The 24,968-nt window shown below is 34.6% G+C and overlaps 1 protein-coding gene across 1 annotated transcript; it reads right to left on the bottom strand.

Annotated features, from left to right (window-relative positions):
- Positions 1-3,428: 3,428 nt before the first annotated feature.
- LOC106463446 lies at positions 3,429-8,834 on the bottom strand. Its single transcript, XM_013923474.1, has 3 exons — positions 8,682-8,834; positions 6,355-6,524; positions 3,429-4,914 (listed from the first exon to the last, which is right to left on the bottom strand). The coding sequence occupies exons 1-3, from the start codon at positions 8,832-8,834 to the stop codon at positions 3,429-3,431; spliced, it is 1,809 nt and encodes a 602-aa protein (XP_013778928.1).
- Positions 8,835-24,968: the final 16,134 nt, after the last annotated feature.

Genomic DNA, 24,968 nt, shown 5'->3' on the forward strand with positions numbered 1-24,968 from the left:
TTCGTTAGAAATGATCACAGTGATGCTACATGAGAAGCTAAGAGTTTCAATTATTGGAGAACTTTCCTGTTTGGTGGACGAATAACACTTCAAGTCCCATCCATATCTATTAGCTTCTGTTTGCTCATTTAGACCATGAAAGGACATGAAATCACGTACACTGGTGGACGTTTTGAGCTGGGCATTGACGAAGATACGTGTGGTTGGTCGTAGAGAACGATATCAAGGAAACGGTGAACGAATAGTTCTTCTGTCGTCTTGTAACTGGGGTTTCAGAAATTCAAATTATGGACGTTTCGTGACGTTGACACCAAATCGATCGAGTCAGAAGCATAGCCCTCATAATAAGTCTAATAATTCTCTTAACATAGCTCAACATTACATGTTGGATAAACATCTGACTTGTTAGGAAAGTTAAAAGCACTAAAGATTGAAAAATAACTTATATTTACCCCTTTATTGCTAGTGCTTCTTGTTCTTTGGAAATGTGAAAACAATGAGGGCTTCAAAGGATACCCTTGAAAAGTTGTTAGCTGGACTGTTTTGGTCCGAGGATTTTTGAAATCAGAATTGTCTTTAGCAATATAGTTATTGACCAGGACGTCATAACCAGTTCCTTCATCTCAAACATACAAGAGTCATCTTCAGTACGAATCACCCTACTGAGGGAAGATACAAATGGTCTATTTCCTATTTGGATTGCTATCTAACAGTCCACTATATTTCCGAAAATATTAGAAAAGGTGTACTAGAAATGACTTGAAAGTAATTAGCTTATTCAGTCGAGGTGGCCAATCACATGAGATCTTTTTAAAATGCCTCATCATTTTTGAAGAAGAGGTTCGTTTTGAAATATTATGGTATTTTCATTTATGCGACCATTGTTGACCAATGAAAAGGTTCCATAACCATTCACAAGAATCGATATTTTATGTTAAGTAACTAAATATTCATAATACAAAAAGCACCATTTAAAGTTACCAGATACAATTAGATAATGTAGAACGAAGTACACATAGTTTAGGGACTCCATTTAGATTGTCAATAGAAGGGTTAATTAAACTGGTTCACTTCGTTCCAATCTAGACATACAGTGTACTTAATTTTAACGATGTAGTACACATATTTACAAAATATGAATTATTGTTGATTTACTAAAAATTCCGAGAAGAAATATGAAATTGTCAAACTTATGTGGTGTTCACTATCATATCCATCTGCAATTATTACACTAACGAAATAAAACTATAACCTTAGTAACAACTGACAATTATTTTCGTTGATGGAAATAGTCTGTGGGCTTATAAATTATAAAACTAAAACTTGAGCTTCGATACCAGAGGTGAGAAAAGCACAGACAGTTCAATGTGTAGCTTTGCGCTTAACAGCGAGCAAAGGAAAATTTAAAATAGTAACACATGTATTGCTGCTATTTTACACATTAAAAGCAATAATGGAGATACAAGTTCAGATGTTACTCACTTTTGTGATTTAGAAATTTGATCAAAAGTAGTAAAAAAAAAATCTTCAAAATTCTAAACAGAATAACACTTCCAAAAACCATGGCCTTCTGTAAATTCAAATGCAAAGTTCAAGAGAATGAAGCCGAATTTTATTTCAACAAGTAATATAACAAACTGTACAAGTTAAAGAATTAAGAGGGAAAATAACAAGAGGCGTTTAAAGCTTCGAGATGCGTGTTTAGATGAAAAAAAAGGAAATATGTTAAATATAAATGTTTTGAAGGTGTTTCAGTATAAATGTGTATATATGTATGCAATATACTCTAAAAAAGTTTGCTTATACGCCTATTAAAGGTCAATTAGACTATGATTTATTGTATTATTCTCATAGAAGAACTTTAAACTATCGACGGCCACCCAAGGTCAATTTCATTTGACCATTTTTTTCAATCATTTTCAGACTTAAATAACCTTTTATGATGATTAACCATTCAAACGCCTCTAAGCTAATTTGAACTATCCTTTCTGGGTCGTAAAGTTTCCGTGAGCGAGCAAAATGGTTTCCAAATAGAACGAAACAAGGAGTAAGGTCGAACGTAGAAAGAACACGTCGACACATTGATTTTTCCTCCGACTTATTTCGTAACGATTTGTTTATAAGTTTGTCATCGGATATTCACGTAAAGCTCAAATGAGCTGTTTTCGCTACCGTCATTCTTATAACGCAATTACGAGCTTAAAGTATGGAGTGAGTTTTTGTGGTAACGATACGCGAACCAAAGATCCTCAAATCCACAGCTTGCCCATTTCATAACGGTAAACATTGAAGAACTCACAGAGATTTTGAATAGAAAAATGCTAAGAGGAACTACAAAAGTTATTATTTCAGTTAAAACTGCATGATAAGTGAATGTGTAAATCTTGACTTAATTCATTAACGTTATAAGAAACTGAAAATAGGGATATGTTTTAAGTTTCACTATTCTTTTCCCAGGAGGATTAGACATGAGGATTAAACAGATTAGCCTATGAAAGCAGTCTGGTCATAATAATGTCCGTGTTTAATGACCATAGCATTCACAACCTTATACTTTCCTAGGATTTCTGACTAAGTTAGTTGCAAATATATTCATATATATATATATATATATTTAACAACCTTACAGTGACCCTTAAACGTTCATTTTTACCATTAGAGTAACTATTACAATTGTAGAAGACAACTTTACTGTGACTTTCAAACGTTCGTTACACCATAAAGTATTACAATTGTAGAAGACAACTTTACTGTGACTTTCAAACGTTCGTTACACCATAAAGTATTACAATTGTAGAAGACAACTTTACTGTGACTCTCGAACGCTCGTTTACACCATAAACTATTAGAATTGTAAAAGACAACTTTACTGTGACTCTCAAATGTTCGTTTGTACCATTAGACTAACTACTACAATTGTAGAATAAAACTTTGTTGTGACTTATGGACGTTCGATTAAACTAAACCAGTTTAGTTTACATTAAAACAGCTAAAGAAAACTCTTTTTTTTTGTTTTTTGGTTACTACTTCACTTTAATCACTTTCAACCAACGAAATGCGTTTTGATAATATATATATATATATATATATATATATATATGCATATATACAAACTGTCCTTTATCATATCTTACAAAACCCTGTCACCAACTTATTAAATTATTTTAGGGAAATTTAGGGAAAGGAGGGGCAATGGCACAATAAATTTAGTAAGATAATTTTTAATGTTTCTTATGAAATTTTCATGTGTGCAAAAATTTTAAATTATCTTTTAAATAATTAATTTTTATGAGGAAAAGTTATAATTTTAGAAATTTTTGGGGGGTATTTGTTTATCTTGTTTTGCTTTTCAACTGTGATAACTATAAAAAAAAAAGTTTTATATTAGTTGAAACATGTTACGAGTTGTTTTGAATCTTTCTTCAGACTTATGAATGATGACAGTTACCTGAAGAGATCGACTTCATGGTTTTCGTATTATTTCGAATTCGAAGACACATCATCAATACTACGATGAAACTAATAGTCAAAAGTCCCAAGAGAACAGAAAGGCCTGTGAAAAAGCTTGTGACAGACATGCAGTAGCTGTCACTGTTTTTCTGGTTGAGTAAGCGAAGTGCTTTAACATAGTCACTCTCCAAGTCTGACAAATCATCCGGGGCGAGAACGGTGAAAGAACGATACATAGATAACGTTGCATTGTCTTTATTTTCACGATGGCTATTTAGGCTTAACTCAACGTCCCTACGTTTTCTCCCCACGTGGGTTCTGTAACGACCGAATTCACCCAAAAAGGTGTGAAAAGCATTCGCTTTATGTGAACCTTTTGTTGCAGGAGCAGGTGTTGTTCTAAATGGGGGTGGAGGTTGGACTGTAGGGCGCGTACTACGAATTGGAGGACGGGTAGGACGTGTACCTCGAGTTGGAGGACGGGTACGCCGAGTTGGAGGGCGGGTACCTCGAGTTGGAGGACGGGTACGCCGAGTTGGAGGACGGGTACCTCGAGTTGGAGGACGGGTACGCCGAGTTGGAGGGCGGGTACCTCGAGTTGGAGGACGGGTACGCCGAGTTGGAGGGCGGGTACCTCGAGTTGGAGGACGGGTACGCTGAGTTGGAGGACGGGTAAGCCGAGTTGGAGGGCGTGTGGGTAAGATAGGAGGGCGGGTAGGAGGAGGAGGTGTGCGTCTGGTTGTAATAGTCGGAGGAAATTCTGTTCTCCCTCCAGGATTAGTCTCATCTGTTACTTCTGGTTGGCACGAACTGGCACAAGAATTTTTACAAATTTCAACGTTACATGCTATGTAAACATCCATTTTATCTGGAAATTTAAATGCATTGATAAATCCATAGGCGATTATGCTAGCTCCTGTATTCTTAGTCCTTCGGGTTCTATAAAATGATCGAAGTAGCTTTTCTTTTACTGGACAGCCTGACTTATCAGTTAATTGAATACGTCTTGTCTTAGTGTTTTCAAACTCTGGGCTATCATAAGCATAACAGTCCTTGACAAGAAGATCAAATGAACCGTCGTCATCACGTGTGTATATAACAATGGTGAGTGTTTCTCCAATTTTTACAATTCCGTTCACGGGAGGAGCAAAAGGTCCTTCTCCCCTTTGAAGATCCATCCAACAGTCGACATTGTCTCCTGTGAAGAACACTTCCTTAACTTCCAGCATGTCCACAGTGAATGGACGAAAGGTAACAAACTTTTCAATACTTGAAATCCAGCCACACGAGATCTTTCTGGCTACGTCCCAAATCTCTTGAAAGAGTTCGTCATTCTGAAAGATGATGGTGTTATCGAACCCAAATTGGCCCGTACCATCGATATTGTCATTCGCTACAGTTCCGCATCCACTCATTGGAATAACAAATTCATAGGAATTCCTCCCACTCCTGGGGTTGACGTATCTACATTAGCAGTGGTTGAGTGGTGAAACAGGAAAGCAGAAGGGGAGAAAAACAAAAGAAACGAAAGAAAATTGATAGGTAAGTGTTTAGAAGTAGAATGAAAACGGTTTAGACCAATACTTTAATTAAATATTAGTAGTCTATTCACAATTAATATTTTGTTTAGTTTTTGGCTAATTTAGAAAACATTTTATTTGGTTTAGTATTATTTATATCGATGCTTTAGGGCAAAAGTTTCCCTCAATAATTTATTTCAGTTATTTACATAAAATCATTCAATTTGTATCATTGCTTTATTCAAACTTAACCCTTAGCTCAACTAAGCCTTGGTAGTGATTAGTCTGAATACAAACAGATTATATGTTATCGAGCATTTAATTGAAGAATTTAAATCACACATCCAAAACCACTACGAACGTTATTAAGAAAAAAAAAAAATTCTGAAGTGTTAAAAAATCTTATTTTCATGAAAAGAAAATGAGTTTTGGAGAAAATTTTAAAACCAAAACACTGGAAAGGATAATTTTTTATAGAGTTTGAAAGTAGAAAAAGCTTCAAATATAGTAGGTTTATGAAGTTCCATATTCATTAGTTATCAATGTTTTAAATTTTCTTTGAAATTGCAAATAAAATTGAGAAAGCAATAAGGTGCAAAGGAAGTTGTAAAAAATTCAATAGCATACTTTTTAAGTTGGAAAAAATATATAAACGGATTGTATAATTATTCTGGTCTGTTTGCTTAAAAAATAAAAATAATAATTCCTAACTGAATATTACATATTTTAGTAGAGTTTTGTGAAGCTAACCAAAGTAAAATTAATACAGTGCATAATAACTTTAACGTCTTGATTTATAGCTCTAACTTTTCTCAACCGTAATTTTTTCTTTCGAAAGAATATTTAACGTAAACTTTTGGTTGCATTAGAATTATATTTACAGGTAAAATTGACAAGGACAACAAAATATCTGAACGATTTGCTCCTTTTCTTTTAGTTCAAATCCTTACAACTACACCTTTAAAATATTTCTGTCATCAGGGGTAATTTTTTATTGATTATCAACGGGTTTTATGTTTATTATAGCTCCGAGTCTTTACTTCTTTTCTTTGAAGATATCGTTAGGGTCGATTTTTTATAGCTAAGGTAATAATTTAATGTATATGTAGTACAACAAGACCAGATCAGAATCTAGGTTCCAGGTTAAGTCTGCTTGTGCAAACAATCCATTTCTTAACTTATAAATAGATTTATATCCTTTTAGGATATTTCTGAATGTTTAGGTAACTGAATGACACGTAATATTCAATAAACCAATTATAAAGCAATACACGCACGTCTGTAGTGGCTTCAGTTTGTCCTTGATGAAAGTTAGATCATCCATATAGCCTAGTTATTTTGGTTTGAGCCTCTCTGTTTTTTTATATTTAGTTTAAAATCTTACCGGCAGGAAGCAGTGCTGTAATGACCCTTCGAAAAAATGATTCCATTGTAGGGTCTGTCAAACTCAACATGAACCGTCATTCCTGTTTTCTCACACTGCACGTCCAAAGAGGTGATCTGAGGCATCATGGCCGCAGGCGATCGTCCTATATCTAGCTGGCCCCATGTTGCCTAATTAACAAAAATGTTTTGTAGGTTTCCAGAAATTTGATGACACACAAAGTATTTTAAAAATAAAAAGTAAAGTAATCAAAATTGTGAACCTCAATCTATATCTCGTAAGTAGGATTCACGAGAATTGTTGTCCCCAATTAAGATAGACTTTTCTCCAAAGTTGTAGAAGATTCTCGAGAGTGAGAATTAATAATATATGTGTGTACGTAAACACTTAAACTGTATTTTTACGTAAGACTGAAGTTTCTAGAAAACCTTCCCGCGGCTATAAATATAATCATCGCGACGCGCCAAAAAGAGTATCTATTATTAGTTCGCTATAGTCAGTGTGCTGTAAAATTTCGAAAGCTATAACTGTGATTTTTATAACGCTTATCAATCGGAAAACTTAAGATATTTGACCAGGAATATTTATAAATTTCGAACCTTACAAATCGTTTAACTTCAGTGGATTCTCATTTTTACGAAAACATTATTTCAACGGTGGAAAACAGCGTGTGTGGCCAAGGGGACAAAGCTAGTTAGCTTCTCAGCAAATCGTACTTACATCAACTCGTTCATCCTAAACCCTCTATAAGATATCAAGGAAGTTCCAGACTAGAAAGAAAACTTTATATTGTTTGTAAGTTTGTGAAACCTTTGTTTATAAATCATTGTTTGTAATAACTATTTGTAATAATTGTTATTGTAAATTGTATTGTTATGTATATATTAAAACATATTTGTGTTCAAAAAGAAAACTGTGTGTATCAATCTTGTTGGCATATATTACAAACTGACTATATATCGACATTTATTTAAATATTAAATCCAAAGTACAATTTAACTATTAAATCCAAAGTACAATTTAACTATTAGATCCAAAGTACAATTTAACTATTAAATCCAAAGTACAATTTAACTATTAAATCCAAAGTACAATTTAACTATTAAATTTAAATTATTTAACTCGGTTTCGGACTATTCGAAATTCTAATACGTAACACTTGAAATATTGTCAAAGTTAAAAATAGCATATTGAGCAAATGTACACCCAGGAAGAGATGTATACTTCTGCCAAGCCTTTATTTGTTGTCACCCCCCCCCCCCAATGGCACAGCGGTATGTCTGTGGACTTACAAAGCTAAAAACCGGGTTTCGATACCAGTGGTGGGAAGAGCACAGATAGACCATTGTGTAGCTTTGTGCTTACTTCTAAACAAACAAACAAACCACTATTTGTTAGCAATATACCTCAGGTGCCCAAGTTTAAGCCTAGTTTTGAGATTAAGAGTTTTCTACTGTATAATATGTATTAGTAAATTATTCCCCGTTAATACATATTATAAGTTCAAAATTAGTTAATTAACTACATTGACTGAAGTATTTACTAAACAACAGAGAGAAATAATGTGTTGGAGAAATTACATGGGACTATGACTAAATATATAGGGCAATGAATATAATTCACAGAACAATGTAATACACAAATGGATTAACACTATACCTTAGACAATGGATAAAATACACAAGACAATGAAAACTATCCAGGACAATGGATAAAATACACAAGACAATGTTAATACCTTCATCTTTTTCTGTCCTTCCATGGAGCATTTATCGTTTTTGTGTAAACCAACACATCAGTGAGAAAGACATTAATTATTAGTTTGCTTAAGCAATTTAATTCACTAAGAATCATACATTTTGATTTTTTAATGAACATCTTAATTATGTTTTGCTGCTTATCCCCACTTTTTTCTTGGTGTTGGTGATATGCTATTTTATATTTCATCAATTCGTAACTTATATATTTCATTAACTGTAAAATAAAATTATAAACAATAAAAACCACAGGACTGAATGTTTTTGGGATGTTTCGAATCATTTCGAAAAACTCCATAAACATATTTTCTGCATTTCTATGATTGTAATATTAACCGAAGACAGATTTTTATAGAAAACTTTCTACTACGGTTTTCACAAAGTTGCCGTAAGCTTCAATCAGAATTTTTAGTAGCTGTTTATTAAATATAACGATAGTTCTATTTTGCAAACAATATATTTTAAAACATCGAACAGAACTAAATTTTCCCCGTCAGAGGGCACTACTTGTGTGCTCAAAACTTCCTTTAAAAAAAAATCTGCTGCAAGAGGTTCGGCCAAGAGGAATACTTTGAAGACCCATGTATCATAAAGTAACGCTTCTATATCCACTGGTCGCTTCCACAGACACGTATTGCAACAAAAGACAGGAGAATCCAAACAGAAAACAATCCTCCGACGACTTCCAAGTTCGACCCGAAATCCTTGTTCTCCTCCACCCATTCCACCGCCATAGAAAACTCGGACTCCGACGAAGACTATGACCAGTCATTCCTTGTATTTACACCCGTCAGTCTTATTTCAAAAACATTCTATTATACTCGATTTTACTAAACCCTATGTTTGTAATTTCCTTTCAGCTTCTACCGGGCACGGTCAGGGCAATCTCTTTCAGCGCCCCAGCCGTGAAGGTGGGTTTTCTCGGGGTATTCCCGTTTCCCCCCACAGCCAAATTTTTCTGAGCATAGAATTCATAGATCCCAGCCCTGAGAAGGGACCACAATAAATCAATAAGATACTAAACTTCAAATTCTAGTTAGAAAATATATATAATCAATCAGTTTGTTTAATCAAATAATTGATTATTATGTTCAATTCTCCTTAAGCGTGTTGGCTCAAAAAATTAGTTTCAAGCTTTCACTTTTCATTTCTAAAACTATAAGATTCACCGATGTTTCTTTTCAGATCACACTTATCCTGGAACTGGATGCTCTCGTCACAGCGTTGATCCGCGTCACGTCTCCTTCCTTCTCTAGGATTCCAGTTTCTGCGTCACCAGATTCACGGCTTTCCATGACGTTTTGAGCTTCCGATTACTCACGATAAATTCTCTTATCCACAAACCACGTGTTAATTATCTTATCACTCCACTCATAAAGTAACCCAAATTGAATAACACTCTACCTCGGTAGTAAAAATTTTGCAGCCACTATATAACATAACCTAAATTTTGCGTTCGGGGCGAAGAGAAACAATTGTTTGAAAGCGCCCATGATTGTCTTTCAGGCTTTTTCGAGACTTGTAAGATTTAAAATGAAAATAACCGTCAAAAATTGGACTGGATTGGAGCTTCAGCCCTGGAGGTCAAGTTTGGTAGATAAAAACAAAGGGATTTTGGAAAATTGAATTTTTCCAAAAAAAGAAGCAAAAAAAAAAACTCAAATATTTCAAGTTTAACACCAAAAATATATAAGAATTCGTTGCAGGTTTACGTTTTATCTTATATCCAAGGTTTTTGTTTTATTCAGAGATCCTACTGAAACTGCATACAGACAGTCCTCGTGGAGGTTTGCGCGAAATTCCAAACAAGCAAATAAAACAACTTTCATTGGGTCCCAATGAAGGTCTTTAAATGAAACATTTACTGTTTAATTTTTTTTTCACTTAGTTGTATCCGTATTTATAATTGGTTTTAGCATGTTCACTATATTCCTATTACAGCTTAAGTTTCTTTTATCTTCTAAAGACAATCTTTCTCGCTCTTTAATCTTCCTTTACCAATCCCCTTTTATTCTTTAGTAGCCAGTATCGTAGCGAAGGGGGGGGGGGTGAAAAAAATAGAAAACTTTAATAACAACACAATAATTGAAATTTAGCCGAAAATGTGGGACAAATGTTGGACTTGGAATGTTGCTGTGAAGGATACACCATAACATACAGGATATGAGGTAAAGATAAATTAAAAGACAAACCCGTTTGTAGCCTGATATGAGGAGGAGAATCAGAAGTGTCAAATGCTCATATGAGCAGATTTAACCTTGTACTCTGTTCTTCTTTCCATATCTACCGTCGTTGCTATAGGATCGTAACTACGTAACATGTTTTGTTGATTAACAGGTTTTATTGTCAGGAGCAGCAAACAGCTGGAGAGGGGGGGGGGGAAGAAGGGTAAGGGAAAAGTTTATGTTTTTTGTAGATTTGAAAGTTGCTTAGGGCTAGAGAAAACCTCGTTAACTATGATATAGAAAAACGAAAAAGGGTCATTTTGATGTACCTTCTGTAAACCTCCAGGAAGTTTAGAAACATTCAACCCGTTCTAGGCACTTAACCGGTTGGTACCTGACTGGATGTTTTAACTGTATACGTGGTATTGCAATAACAAGTGAAAAAATTAATAATACCATACTGTAACTTATAAATACAAACTTTGGCCCAAATATTTTATTTTTTTATCATATTAGCTAATTTGTTATTAATACTGAATTTAGTCCACAAATATGTTTATTACTTCTAAACTTGGTTCACAAGTGTATTCTCATTGTTTAACAAATTAACTATTTTTATAACTTATAAACTATGAATACGGCTAAATAAGGTATAATTTCTTGGTTTCATGAATTTTATTTGTTAATGAAAATTATCAAATTATATTTCAAGTCCCCCAATGGGACAGCGGAAAATCTATGGATTTATAACGCTAAAACCAGGTGTTCGATTCCACTCAGCGGACACAGTAAATAGCCCGATGTGGTTTTGTTATATATATTAATTGAACTTATTTGAGCTTCTGTTAAAAATACATGATTTTTGTTACAGCTTCAGAAACAGTTTTTTTTTTAAATATATTGATTATAGTTTAGGAATAAAATTCTAATACTGGGCTACGAAATAAAAATAAAACTTAATTATTCCAAATAACCGAAAAAAATGTGATAATCAGTAAAATATAACAGCTATTTCGTGCATATCTATTCGAGGGTAGGTTGGTCCTGTAGTAAAGCTCTAGATTTCGGAGCTGAGGAGTCAACCAGCTTCAAGTCTGCACGATACCACAAAATATTTCTAACACTTAAAGTTCTGGATGCGTTATAAGAGTGACAGCCAAACCATTAGTGTGTGTTGCTGACTGGCTGCTTTTTCTATGGTCAGTAGTTCAAAATTATGGACGACGGCAGATAGTCTTAGTTTCTCTGCAAAACATACTTATTTTATACTGCGAGAGTGTTTAGCATTCAGAGATGATAATCTCTGTCATTGAGCTTTAAACGTTCTCTCATCTGTGATGCGATATATACTAAAGGCTCCCAAGCCTTTTTGACTAGAGTATCCCTAAAGTGACCCTCGTCCATTCGAGTTCCCCCACCTCTGTACTGTTGCGACTAGACCTAATAATTAGTCACGTGTCTGTGCACTCACACCATTATCTTTGTTTTTGCTTCAACTCATTACTAAATTTAATTTCCATACAGGAAACATCGCAATATAAATGCGTTGTACTGAATTCAAGAAAACAAGCAAATCAAGACATGGCTAAAAAGACAAACCAACCACAGTGGAATCATGCCGGGCTGTAAACTTAGCTACTTTATCTTACAAATATAGTTTTTTTAGTTACTAATTTTATTTTATTTCTAAACTTTTTTTTATTATCACTAGAAGTAGCTGGTGCACTCTTTCTAGGATGTTTGTGTACCATGGATATCATTAGTGGGAATCAATGATATATACAGCCCCCCCCCGACTGATATTTATATGTTAACACTTCAATCTTTGCTTGCCCATTACTGTTTCTAGTAAAAAATTACATGAATGATATTTCAGCCATGCTTAGGTTGTTGTAGATCGCTGCCAACGAGACTTTCTGCTCGCACAACAGGGGCGTAGGCTGAAATCCATAAAGGATGAGAAATCAAATTATGGTATCTGAGGCTATTTTTAACCTTTTAAATATAATTTATACACATTTGGGTTCATTTAAGTGTTTTATAGTTAAAAGAAGTTTTCTAATGACCATGAACTAACACCAAAGGTCAGAAATAAAAACAGATAATAGATTAAAGAAGTTTAAATACACTTTCTAGCCCGTTAAGATTTTGTTGACTTATAAGTGGAATCGTGGAACTTAATACCGTGTGAGATCATAAAAAGATTTCCATCACAAGTGAGATAATTTTGGAAATATATATGATTTTATAGATATTATATTTTCCCTGATATATCGATAAAGTGGATTTGCTTGTCTAAGTGTGTCAATGACATGCGCAGTGTAAATACACTTTTGCCTGTTCTGAGTGGTTTTTCTAGAAAATTAGGTTTCTAAATGCCACAATCAACCGACATGTTAAGTTCAGGGTTGTTTATCTGATCCTTTTTTTTGCATGGTCTTGTGACACGTGAAAAGAAAAAAGAAAGACAACATAATGAATGGAAAACGAAAAATTAACCACATCGGTTGCTATAACGGTAAGTTCTACCTGTGGTAATGAATATTCACCTCAAGGTCTTTATTTACTTGTGTTTATACACCTTCATGGCCTCAAACCAGGAAACCGTGATCCTTAGAGATTATGCAGCCTACATTTTAAAGAAGGTAACTATCAGGTTGTTGTTCCAGATGCCACAGACGAAGTATTTGAACGTTTTTACGCTTTTTTTTTCTCATCTAGAATATGAAAGTTAAACATTGGCATGCGTCACCTATGGTGTACTTGCGCGAAATGCGATTTAATTTTATGTTCACATTTTTAACAACTGAAAACATTTCGGCAGTCATCGAGTTTAGCGTGCTAGACTATTGACCCGAGGACCATGGTTTGCGTCCTGTTGGTGCAACGTCGTGATTCGCACTTCAAAGGAATGGGTGCGTTATAAAAGTGTCAGTTATATCCAACTGTTCGATCAGAATAACCCAAAAATTAGTGGTGGGTACTGTTTGAAGCTTCTTTCTCTCTAGTCTATTAGTTTAAAATTAGAGACGACTAGTGCGGATATCTCTTTGCACGAATAATTGAAACAAACATAAGTCTATCTTATTTTTATTTATACTAATGTTATATCGTCATTTTATCACGGCATGAAATCATACAGTCTATCCGCCTGTTCAACTATAAAAAAAAAATATGTCAAAAGGTATCATATGCAGAAGAATGATTTAGTTTATACCAGATGGAGCAATGGCAGATAGCTTTTCAATACTCTCCAAGCATTAGCAAATAGTTTGAAAACAAGTACTGCTAACGATAACCAAACGATCCTAGTGACAATAAAAACATGTTTCATAGCATGATACAGTAAAGCGTTAAATGTTCCAAGAATGTTGTTTGTTTTGACAGAATCTTCTCTTATGTAGTTGTTTTTATCTTCTCGGAATAATAATTAAAATAATATCATTTTGTTTCTGCAGGACCTGTTGTTGCGTATAATTGCGTTTATCTTCTTAGATTTGGCTTGTTTGGAAATTCGCGCAAAGCTAAACGAGGGCTATCTGCGCTTGCCGTCCCTAATTTAGCATTGAAAGACTAGAGGGAAGGCAGCTAGTCATCACCACTCACCGCCAACTGTTGGGCTAATATTTTAATAAAATTACCAACGAATATTGAGACTGACTGTCACATTATAACGTCCCCACGGCTGAACATGTCTGGTGGGACGAGGATTCGAACCCATGACCCGCAGATTGCGAGCCCCCTAAGCACCTGGCCATGCCTATCTTCTAAGGAATAACAAATAAAGTAATATTATACCTTTTTTTTTTGACAGGGCCCGTTGTTACGTACTTGTGTATACATTTTAATGAATAACAATTAAAATAATATTAATCCATTTTAGTAAAGTTTTCAAGGAAGGTTGGTAATTTTAACAAGAACGTGAAATACTTTCTTCGACGTTTCGAAAGTTATTTATATTGTACTTACTTTATAAGCCAGTATAATTAATAAATTACTTTATTAATTATGCACTCATTTGATTCTACAATGAATTTTAACTATTTCATTTTGTTACAAACAAAAAAAACTCTCCAAGAAAAGTTATACACTGCGACTCATCCACGTTGGGCCTGGAATGGATTGATGATTATGGCGTTCGACTAGCAATATGCAGGTCGCGCGATCACGAGATGGTACCGAACTTGCTCACTCTTTCAACCGTGGGGGGTATTATGATGTGATGATTAATCCCAGTATTCGACGGTAAATGAACTGCCCAAGAGTTGGCGGTGGATGCTACCGACTGGTTGCCTTCGTCAGAAATGCAAGGTCAGGGTCTGCAGCAGATAGCGTTCGTATCTTTGCCATAAATAAAGCAAACACACAAACAAATTACGTTTTTTATGGGATGATTTTATTATTGCCGAATATTATCTTTCTGTGCATAACTGATTTGTTGTTATTGCTGGTTTGTTATTAAGCACAAAGTCATACAATGGCGTTATTTGTTCTTTGCCCTCCTCGAGTATCGAAACCCGAATTTTAGCGTTTGAAGCACGCAGACCTTACCGCTGAGCCACTGGGTGTGGGAGGGTAACACACACAAGGAATCGGAGAAATATGGAAATGATAAGCACAAATATTATAATGGTGCTGTTGTTTCTTATAGGCAGGTTAATATGATTTTATTACTTACTGAAGCTCTTTGAATATTTAATAACTGTGCTGGTATAAAACTTTGGTCTCGAAATAAGAAATGACAATGTTTTTCTTTTTCTTTCAGAAAACATATTATTAACACACTAAGAAGTATGAAGAACAGATTTTAAAAATGTAAAGTTAAGCATAATACCTAAAATTCTAACTTAAATCAATATTATTAAACAAATTCAAAGCCTAACTTAATCTGGTTCCCATTATAAAATTAACAGTTCTTGTTCGTGCAATTTGATAATCAAGACATACAGTAGTGTTATTAACAGGAGTGATAGTAATTCATTGGGTGTGCTCTCTACTAGACTCTTACTTCACATACAAAATTTCAAAGCAATCCGTTAAGAAATACACGAGATATAAAATCCCCAACTTTGATTGAATTTTTTCTTTTTTTTCGTTTTCTTCGCACAGAAAATACGGAAACTTTATTTGACAGAAAAACATATTTAATTTCTACGGCGTTTTCTCAAATTTGGTACAGAGATAGATCTTTATAACCTACAATTATATGTCAAATTTGTCTAAATATAAGCCACATGTTAGAAGTTATTCAACTAAAACCCCTAAAATTTGCCCAAACTCTTTGCGCACGCTTACGCAAAAAATCACGTAACCTATCAGTCTAAGGTTTCTACTACAACTTCACTCAAAAGTAAAAGTGGACCCCTTGTAGTTTTTGTCATTCGGATTAAAGACGGCTTATTAACAGCAGCAAAACTATAGGACGTGCAGATATATAAGTATTGGCTAGGTCAAGCACACTAGATCAGCAGTTTCTAGCTCAAGTTTTCAAAAGAATCATACAGATGGACGGTTATTATTCATTATTCTTTGCCAACGTTGAGCACAAATTTTCTAAATTTTATGAAATTATCCTAATTAAAGAGAGTTTAGCGTCACTTGATATTTGCTTAAGCAATTAGCGTAAATTACATACTTCATACGGCTGTACCGGGTGCATGAGGGTGACGACAAGAAACTGTTCATCTAGATTCCATGGCGTTATTATAAGAGAAGTTATAAGTCTGTTCCGAATAATATGGTTGCGATCCTAAATCTAATGTTGGTTACTATCGAGTGTCACTTTCTTACTTGTTATGGTTTGTTGGTGTGTATTGACAAAAAGTCATGATATCTAATAAAAAAACACCTTAGGTGTGTGTAAAGAATTTGTTATTATATATATATTTATTTTAGTATCAACGTTTGTTTAGATTAAGTTTATATTTTAAAACATACGTAGCTTGTAGTGTTAAATATGTATTGCGGAACTCCCGCCTATTCTCCAAAGTTGTAGAAGATTCTCGAGAGTAAGAATCAACAATATATGTATATACATAAACTCTTAAATGTAGCTCAGTATTGTTACGGAAAACTGAAATTTCTAGAAAACCTCCACTCGGCTATAAATATAACCAACGTGGTGCGCCAAGAGAGAGAGTATTTATTATTAGTTTGCTATAGTTAGTGTGCTATAAACTTCTGAAGCTATAACTGATTATTATAACGCTCATCAATCGGAAAACTTCAGATATTTGACGAGAAATCGGATTCTCATCGGACATCAGTATTTTTACGAAAAAATTACCTAACGTCACCGTAGGAAAAATATCGGCGTGTGTGTCTGGTAATTAACGGAGGACAAAGCTAGCTAGCTAGCTTCCCGTTAAGCGAATCGTACCTACATCAACTCGTAATTAACTCGCTCATCGTGAACCCTCGAGTGGTTCATTGTAATACTCGTTGAATACGATCCTCCGACATTTGTGGTTCATTGTAATACTCGTTGAATACGATCCTCCGACATTGGTGGTGCATTGTAATACTCGTTGAATACGATCCACCGACAATAGTGGTGCACGAGCTGCGTCTAGTGATGTATTTTTTGCGGACTCTGGAATTTTTTTCTTTCTGATATCTTGACGTTTCATGTTTAAAAGAAGAAGATAAAGGCAACTTCTCATAGGCTTTGTTGAGTAGTCATAAAACGTCTTTGATATGTCGCTCTTTCAATAGTTAGAACTCAAAAATGTCTTTACAATTGGTGGTGTTCGTGAAAAGATTTAAAGCTGCTACTGCTGCGATGGCCAACTGTGGTGATAAGTCTCAATAGTAGAAAAGCTTCAACGGCGTTTCAGGTATAACCGCCCCACCCCACCCCCGTCACTAATACATTTTACAGGAAGAGTTGTCTGAAGTATTCCGTAAATTACTACATCATCTGTAAATGTATTTAGGAACAGTTCATCCAGAACGGTGCTTGAGTGTTACTTCATGCTTAACGCTGAGCAGATGGTTTTTTGTTTTCTTTTGTATTTTCGAAGCCTTTTACGACGCAACATGTTAAGCAGAATTTTAACAAAGTAAAGTGATCCAGAGACAAGTTAGGAAGACTTATACATGCAGTAATGTACTGCTGTTATTATACATGTGTGTTTTCTACGACTAGCTGTTAAGAAAGTGTTTATCACCACGTGGCCATGTCTTCGGAGATCGAAAAGCATTTGGCTGAGATCAACCAAAGAATCCGGAGAGGATGTACCGCACATCTGACCATAGATGGGAGAATCTATTACATGAAGTAAGTAAATAAACTTTACATTTTAATGTATGTCTAAATATTTGTGGTGTGAAGTACTATATTGTATAGGATATGTATGTACGTGTGTGGAAACGGGGGAAATTTTCCCACGAAACAACAACACAAACAAAAAACGAGGACAACAACTTGCATATAGTAAAAGTAAACTGTAATACGTGTTTTATATCTTATTAACATCCTGCAAATCTAGAAAGCAAACTATTTGCCTCATAATTCGTGTTTTTCATGTGTGTGTTGTGTGTGTGGGGGGGGGGGGGGGGTTCATTCAAGTATAGGACCTTTCGAGTTAGCTTTATTTGGCTATTGTTGTTCTTAAGCACAAATAAAAAAATGTTGCTGTGAAGACAGCATATAAATATGCATACATGTAGGTATACATAGATTGAACTATTGGAAACTGTTTTGGATTTGCATATAAAAAAAAAATGTTTAAATATTACTAACCGGTTCTGTTAAAGCTTAACGTTTTAGTTAAGAAAGAGGTAAATTCCACTGAAATCGTCGTGGTTTTTGGTATTTAAATTATATGTTTAGAATCTATATTTTAAACAATGTGTTCATAGCTTTAAAAAATCATACTTCCAGTTATCCTACTCATTTTTATATTTATCTCGTAACTTGAAATGTTGAAAGAATGCACAAAATATGAAGTATTAGAAATGTACTCGTGCTTCACGCGGCATTTATGTCGTTGGCTGCTACACGGGAATTCCAGAATGGTGTGCGTTTGCATCATTCATCATGTAGGTCTACTGAATATGGGCGATCAGCAAAGGTACCTATACAATGCGCTTGGCATTAAACGTCATTTTCGTTTGTCGTCGGCTTTACGTATTTAAAATAGAAATGGCTTCCAAAGTGAAACTGTGCTTTGTGTGTGTGTGTGGATTTGCATATAAAAAAATGTTTAAATATTACTAACCGGTTCTGTTTAAGCTTAACGTTTTAGTTAAGAAAGTATCTTGTTTATTACGATTTTCCTACAAAAGGTGCTCTTCGTCATAGAGAATTATTGCCCGTATCGGTTTAGAAGGATTTTCCTTTAGAAATTGTGAAGTCGCCAATTTTCTTAGTGCTTACACATTTAAACTCAATCTTTAGTATCCATCTGAGGTCCTCAAACACATTTAATCGAAATGGATTCAGCCAGCTCCTCACAACAAATTGTGACGTCAAGACACCAGAAAGACAAACAAACGGAAAGCCCTGCTTTATGGTTGGGCGTGGTCTAGTAGTGTGAATGTGAGAGTTCGTGGTTCGCTTCCCGTTGCGGCAAAGAAATCGTACTCTGCACTTTGGAGCCGTGAGTGCATTGTAAGAGTAATGGCTAAATCTCTCTATTCAATCAGAGTTGCCCAAAAGTTAGGTTAGTGGTGAATGCTATTGATTAGTCTGCCAGTTCAAAATGTGGTACTGATGGCGCAGATAGCCTTTTATAGCTTTGTTACTCAAGACAAACAAACTCCACTGAATATATATATGTATGTGTGTGTGTGTGTGTGTGTGTGTGTGTGTGTGTAGATAATAAATTAGAATTACATGTATTACATTGAATTTTGACAATTTAATAATGAATCTGCATAAAATGTTTGGCACATGTATCCACACGTCTTAGCTTGAAACAAACCCTGTCATGTCGCTAATGTTTACCAAATCATTGTTTCCAGTTGTTGTTTCTTGTTTTGTTTTTCTTGCGACTTTCCTTGGCTTATGAAACTAACACGGAATTGGCTTCTGTTTGTGTTTGTTAGCTAAAACTATTATAATTCATTCGCCCTTTTGTATTCTACTATATTTTTGTTGATTTGGATTTTTCATCTTTATAGCTTAAAAGAAGATTTATACCTCAACATTTGAGATGTTATTGTTTTGATTAGAATTGGCATTTAGAACTCACCCAAATATCCTAAGCTGGTCGAACCTCGTAAGATATTATTGGAACTACGGCCGAATATATCGTTAACAGCAAGTGTGCACAAGAGATGAAATTATGTATTCTAATCTTTATAAGTAAAAACGTAAGAAAAGTATGTTTAATTAGTTATAGTGATGGATTTATAGTTTCGCTCTCAGTGCATAGCTTACTCTGAGCGGAAATTAATATTATTCAACATTAATGTTTTGTTTTGTTTTTTACTACACAGTTTATTAACAAACATGACTCTTGGGTATGTATAGATCACCGCAGAATTAATTCTACTTTGATAGCAGACATGTTTTATTTTTTATATGGAATCAAAAACTCGTCTAGAGTGACAATCAACAAGCGATGGTTCTGTGTTTCCTTAAGGGTTGTTTCGCTCACTTACATACATCTGATATTTATTTTAAGCCTGTCAGTGGCTCGGCGGTAAGTCTCAAGGCTTATAACGCTAACAACCGGGTTTTGATACCAAGAGTGGGCCACCACAGTTAGTTCATTTTGTAGCTTTGAGCTTAACAACAAATAAACATACAAACAATATTAATTTTAAAACTGAAGTGTGATGATGTAATAGATAAGTTTTTCTGGAGGCTTATGTTATTAGAATTTCAAATAGCCTGAAATTGAGTTAACTAATAAATTTAAATTTAGTAGTTAAATTGTACTTTGGATTTAGTAGTTAAGTAAAAGCCGATATATAGTCAGTTTATGATATTTAACAATAAGATTGATACACACAGTTTTCTTTTTTAACACAAATACGTTTTAATATACACACAACAATACAGTTTACAATAACAGCTATTACAAATAGTTATTACAAACAATGATTTATAAACAAAAGTTCCAGAAACTTACAAGCAATATAAAGTCTTCTTTCTAGTCTGAAACTTCTTCGAAATCTTAAAATGTCAGTGGATCGTATTTCAACGAGTATTACAATTTGTGTTTGACGCCCTCTAAAAGATTCATGTTTCAGTTTTCTTCGGGTATACCCTAAAAATAGTACAGTTACACTCCTGACAGATGATTCACATTATAGGGAACTGGTTACTCATTTCATCTGATTATAAACAACACACTTCCCCACGTGGAAAGTTACTGAGATAGTTCGTGAAAAAGAGAGAACATCAGCAGCACGTTATTTTTTGTCTGTCTTCCATCTGAACTTGTAGCTTCTCTAACACATTTTCCCAACTATACTTCCTCTTTATAGCATCTTCAGATGTTCCCCTCGCTGCTGAATCCACAGAGGAATAAACCAAATTCCACAAAGAACTAGCCCAGACAGTCCAGTTGATGATGAGATGTCAACAAGATTAAAACACCGCCCTACTTCGTTATGTTCGGTGAAAACCCCAAAGACCTGCAAAAAGAATGAAATATAGTTCAAATATGTAGGGCAGGAGCTTTTACAGTGTTTTTATAGACTTATAGTCTCTTTGTTTTTCGGATTATAGACGACGTTTCTAGCTTAACACTAATCAACAAACATACCTTTAAAAGTACGTGAACCTTACATCTACTGAAAGACTCTGCGTAGTCACCAAAACCTCGTCTAAAAATTAAAAGAAGCAACGGACGATCTTCCAAGAATTGCTAACGTGCAGGGCAAGCATGCTTCCAAATAGTACAGTCTTTAGTAATAAGAAATTTTTAAAATGAAATAACCTTGCGGTTTATTGACGTTATGTGCTACTTGTAATACTTGCTGAAAATATCGAGTTTCTTTTTTTGGACACATTTATTCATTCTCATAAGGCAGCTGAAATGTCAACAGTTCTTTTTTTTACGACCTTGTTTTACTTAGGATTGTTTATATATATGTTAACTGACTTGTAGGTACTCCACATGTTGTTAACCGACTTGTTGGTACTCCAAATGTTGTTAACCGACTTGTTGGTACTCCAAATGTTGACTGTCATCTATGTGTACTTGTACATGCGAACTATAAGCTATCAAAGTGTTAGCTGTAGTAGTCATGATACAAACCACGTAAATTACTTGAACAACAGTGTTATATATTTTAATATCATTGTCTCAGCCACCGTAGCTGCTGATTTTTTAATACTGAGTAATTATTAATATAAAATACAGAGTAAGTTCCTTAAAACTTAATCTAATTTACGTATTTGACATATATTTTTAATCTAACACATTTTATGTTATTTAAATGTTGAATACAGAAGATATAAAACTAAGCAAGGGTGAACCGATTAAGATCCTCATCGATAACTGATGATTACTCAACCATATCGCCCGATGCAAATATTTACTGTTGGTGCTGGTAAGGTACTTTAAACTGAAACAGATTAAAATTTAATCTAATTTTGAACCGATAGCTTAAAAGGTAAGGAAGTTAGTCAAGAGCACTTACTGCCAATTTTTGTCTGACCAAATAGTGAGGTTTGACTTTCATCCTTATAACATATCGAAAGCTCCAAAGTATGGATAACGACAACTTTTTTTTTTCTGCTGTAACGATACGCGAAGAATGGATATGCAGATTCATAATTCGGCACGCTAACCACCACCATCTTTGTAAGTAGCCCCAGCTGCTTTGTGCTGAGATTTCTGCTGTAGCTTGTTGGTGATGGACATGCATTCCTTTGCAATATGCCCTATTTTATAACAAATATATCATCTCTTCTCCCATTTGTCTGTTAATCTCTTGTCACCTTTGGTGGACTCCTGCTTCCGGTCAGCCACCACTGGTTTCAACTTTAACTGATTATTCTTAGACTTGTCAATTATACTCCTTTTATGGGCTTCCATATACCATTCTACCAGCTTGATCATATTGTCCACGTCTTTTGAGGCTCTTTCCTTTAGAAATGGTGACATACAAGTTGAACACGTGATAAAGAACTGCTCACGTATTAGTATATCTGCTGGTCCCTCAAAACTATTTTCACACTTGGCCATGTCAGTCCACCTTGTGAAGTATCACCGTAAACGTGCCACAAAATATTGTCTTTCTGGGTCTTTCTTCTTTCTGTTGGGTGAGCTTTGCAATCTCAATGTGTGCTCTTATTCTCTCAATTTCTAGTCTCTCCCCTCTCTCATTTTCTTCTTTCTCAATTTGTGGTCTTATTCTCTCTTTCCAGTATCTCCATTTAGTCTTTCATTCTCTCCTCCCCTCTCTTCTGTTTCCGCTCTTCTCTTCCTAGTTCTTGTTATTTCCATTTAACAAACTCTCGTAGTTCACTATCTTTTAGCCCAAGACCTCACCTCTTTAGACTCATTTATCAAAATCTGTTGACACGATTATATAGCGTGACTGTAATCTCTACAATATTTCCACCGCCACAACAATTGTTCGTATATAGGCCTACTTATTTCCACTATCATTCACATCTTCTTCTACCGCAGTTTACCACTGTACAATCCTGGCTGGCTCGCCAAATGTCAGGTTTCTATGTATGTATGTATGGGCCGGATTCTTTTACAGTGGGTGTCTGTAATTTGTTGGCGATAAATTCGAACAATAAACGAACAGCACATAATCCACTTGTTTTAAAATAATACATTCAAAACAAGTCAAATGTATGTACAAAAAATATTTACACTGTGGAATATCACAGTTGTATCCAAAACTAAATAATTCTCTATTATTCTGTTATCACAATTAGTGATAAGTTCACTTAATTCCCTCGTGGGTTACCATAGTTGTATACAGAGCTTTAAATAATTCTATTTTACGTCCAAAGTCCACACAGGCTGGATCAGCTACTTCAGAACCAAACTGACAAGACGAATTTTCTTCTCTACTCTTTTATCACAATAGAATCGGTGATGAATTCACTTACGTTACCCCGTGGGTTACCGCAGTTGTACCAAGAACTTCAAATAATTGTCTTTTTTTGGCCAAAGTCCACATAGGCGGGTTCAATTACTTTAGAACACCATCTGACAAGAAAAATTATCCTCCTTATCTCTGTCATACTGTGAACCTCGCTTAGATATTGCCCGTTACGGTTAAACAAACAATCACGCAGTCTTAACTCCACTTTCACTAACTTAACGTTTTCTTACTGAACTTTTTTGCACTCACTTGGTCGCACCACTAAAGCCTAGAACTTTCTACGAACTACGAGACGCTATGATGTAACAATACTCACTTAAGACAACGAGAAAAATACAAAGGTTTGAGTACTGTGACGTCAAATTACAACAGTTGAACTACACACACACACACACACACACACACCATACGACGCTTACTGAGTTATATAACGAAATTTGTCATAACTATCGCCTTTAAAATAATTACTTTTAGCGCTCTTGTTATGAAAATTAAATAATCATTAAAAATTAGATCACTAAATGAACTAAGTAATAACTCTTACACTAAACAGTCTTGTATATCCAACAGGGATAGAACTACTTATTCCTATCAAAAAAGGTCAATATGCATGATTTTAGATATTTGTCAGACAGTCATTAGATGAACCTCCGCTCTCAATGTGCCTCGTGTGTTTTGATAACTCTTGAAAAATTAAGGTTGCGACTAAGGATGAATTGCGTGAACGTGTTGAAGAAGTCTTCATAAAGGTTACTCCTACAATGCTGCAAAACAGTTGGCAATATAACAGGTACAGACTGGACATTTGTCGTGTATCTCGTAATGCACACGTTAACCTATAGTGTCTGATGCTGTAAGGTAGCTTTAAACATTATTCTTGCACGTGCAATAAAAGGTGTGTGTGTTTTCATGTTAACTGTTTTTCCTGTTGATATTTTAAAAGTGTTTCCAAAGTTCTTGGATAATATATTAATTTATATTTGTTTGGATATTTCTCAATTTAGTATTTATTTCGATCAAATTTTTCTGCAGTGACGTTTAAATCCCATAATTGGCATTATACACGTCTTTGAAAGTATCGATTTTAAATTGTGAAAACCAAATAACAAACATGTATTCAAATAAACTTGTGCATGATTGTTATTATGGCTCAAATTTTCCTGCACTTGTGTTTATAAAAATCTGTTACAAAGCGACTTGTTTCGTGTAACTCGGACTTCACGAGAATACCAAAAAACATCTTATATTGCGGACGTTTCGGAATTGCTTGAAATTCCATCATCAGCGTTAAAACCTCAAAAAGTCAGTTCACATTATTCTAACTACAAAAAAAACTATTATCCATTGATCGAGTAGTTTCCGTGTTCAATCGGAAGTTTAGAAAGAACAGATTTAATCAAACGGTAACAATATAATTGAATTAATAGTTTCGAGTTTACTTACTGATTAAGTATATTTTATTACAAGTTGCAGCTTTTACAGTAAGTAAGATTTGTATTTAGAACAAGTACGACGTTTCTGTCACTGGTGCGATCACTCTCAACTTGTAAAGTCTGATAAAACGTGCGGCATACGTATGTTTAATAAATAACATTGTTAAGAGAAAACATTATAAAGAAAGGCTTAGATATAAGTATTAGGTCGTCAAGAAATTAATGCCGCG

Source organism: Limulus polyphemus, unplaced genomic scaffold, assembly GCF_000517525.1.
Source record: "Limulus polyphemus unplaced genomic scaffold, Limulus_polyphemus-2.1.2 Scaffold1410, whole genome shotgun sequence".
Classification (NCBI taxonomy): Eukaryota; Metazoa; Arthropoda; class Merostomata; order Xiphosura; family Limulidae; genus Limulus; species Limulus polyphemus.

Bases quoted from the DNA above. Each gene is read 5' to 3' on its own strand.
- LOC106463446 (XM_013923474.1), bottom strand. From the start codon at position 8,834: ATGGGTGGAGGAGAACAAGGATTTCGGGTCGAACTTGGAAGTCGTCGG. The intron at 6,525-8,681 runs GTATTCCTCTTG...TTTGTTAATTAG, and splicing joins ATGATACATGGGTCTTCAAA to GCAACATGGGGCCAGCTAGA. The intron at 4,915-6,354 runs GTAAGATTTTAA...CTGCTAATGTAG, and splicing joins TACAGCACTGCTTCCTGCCG to ATACGTCAACCCCAGGAGTG.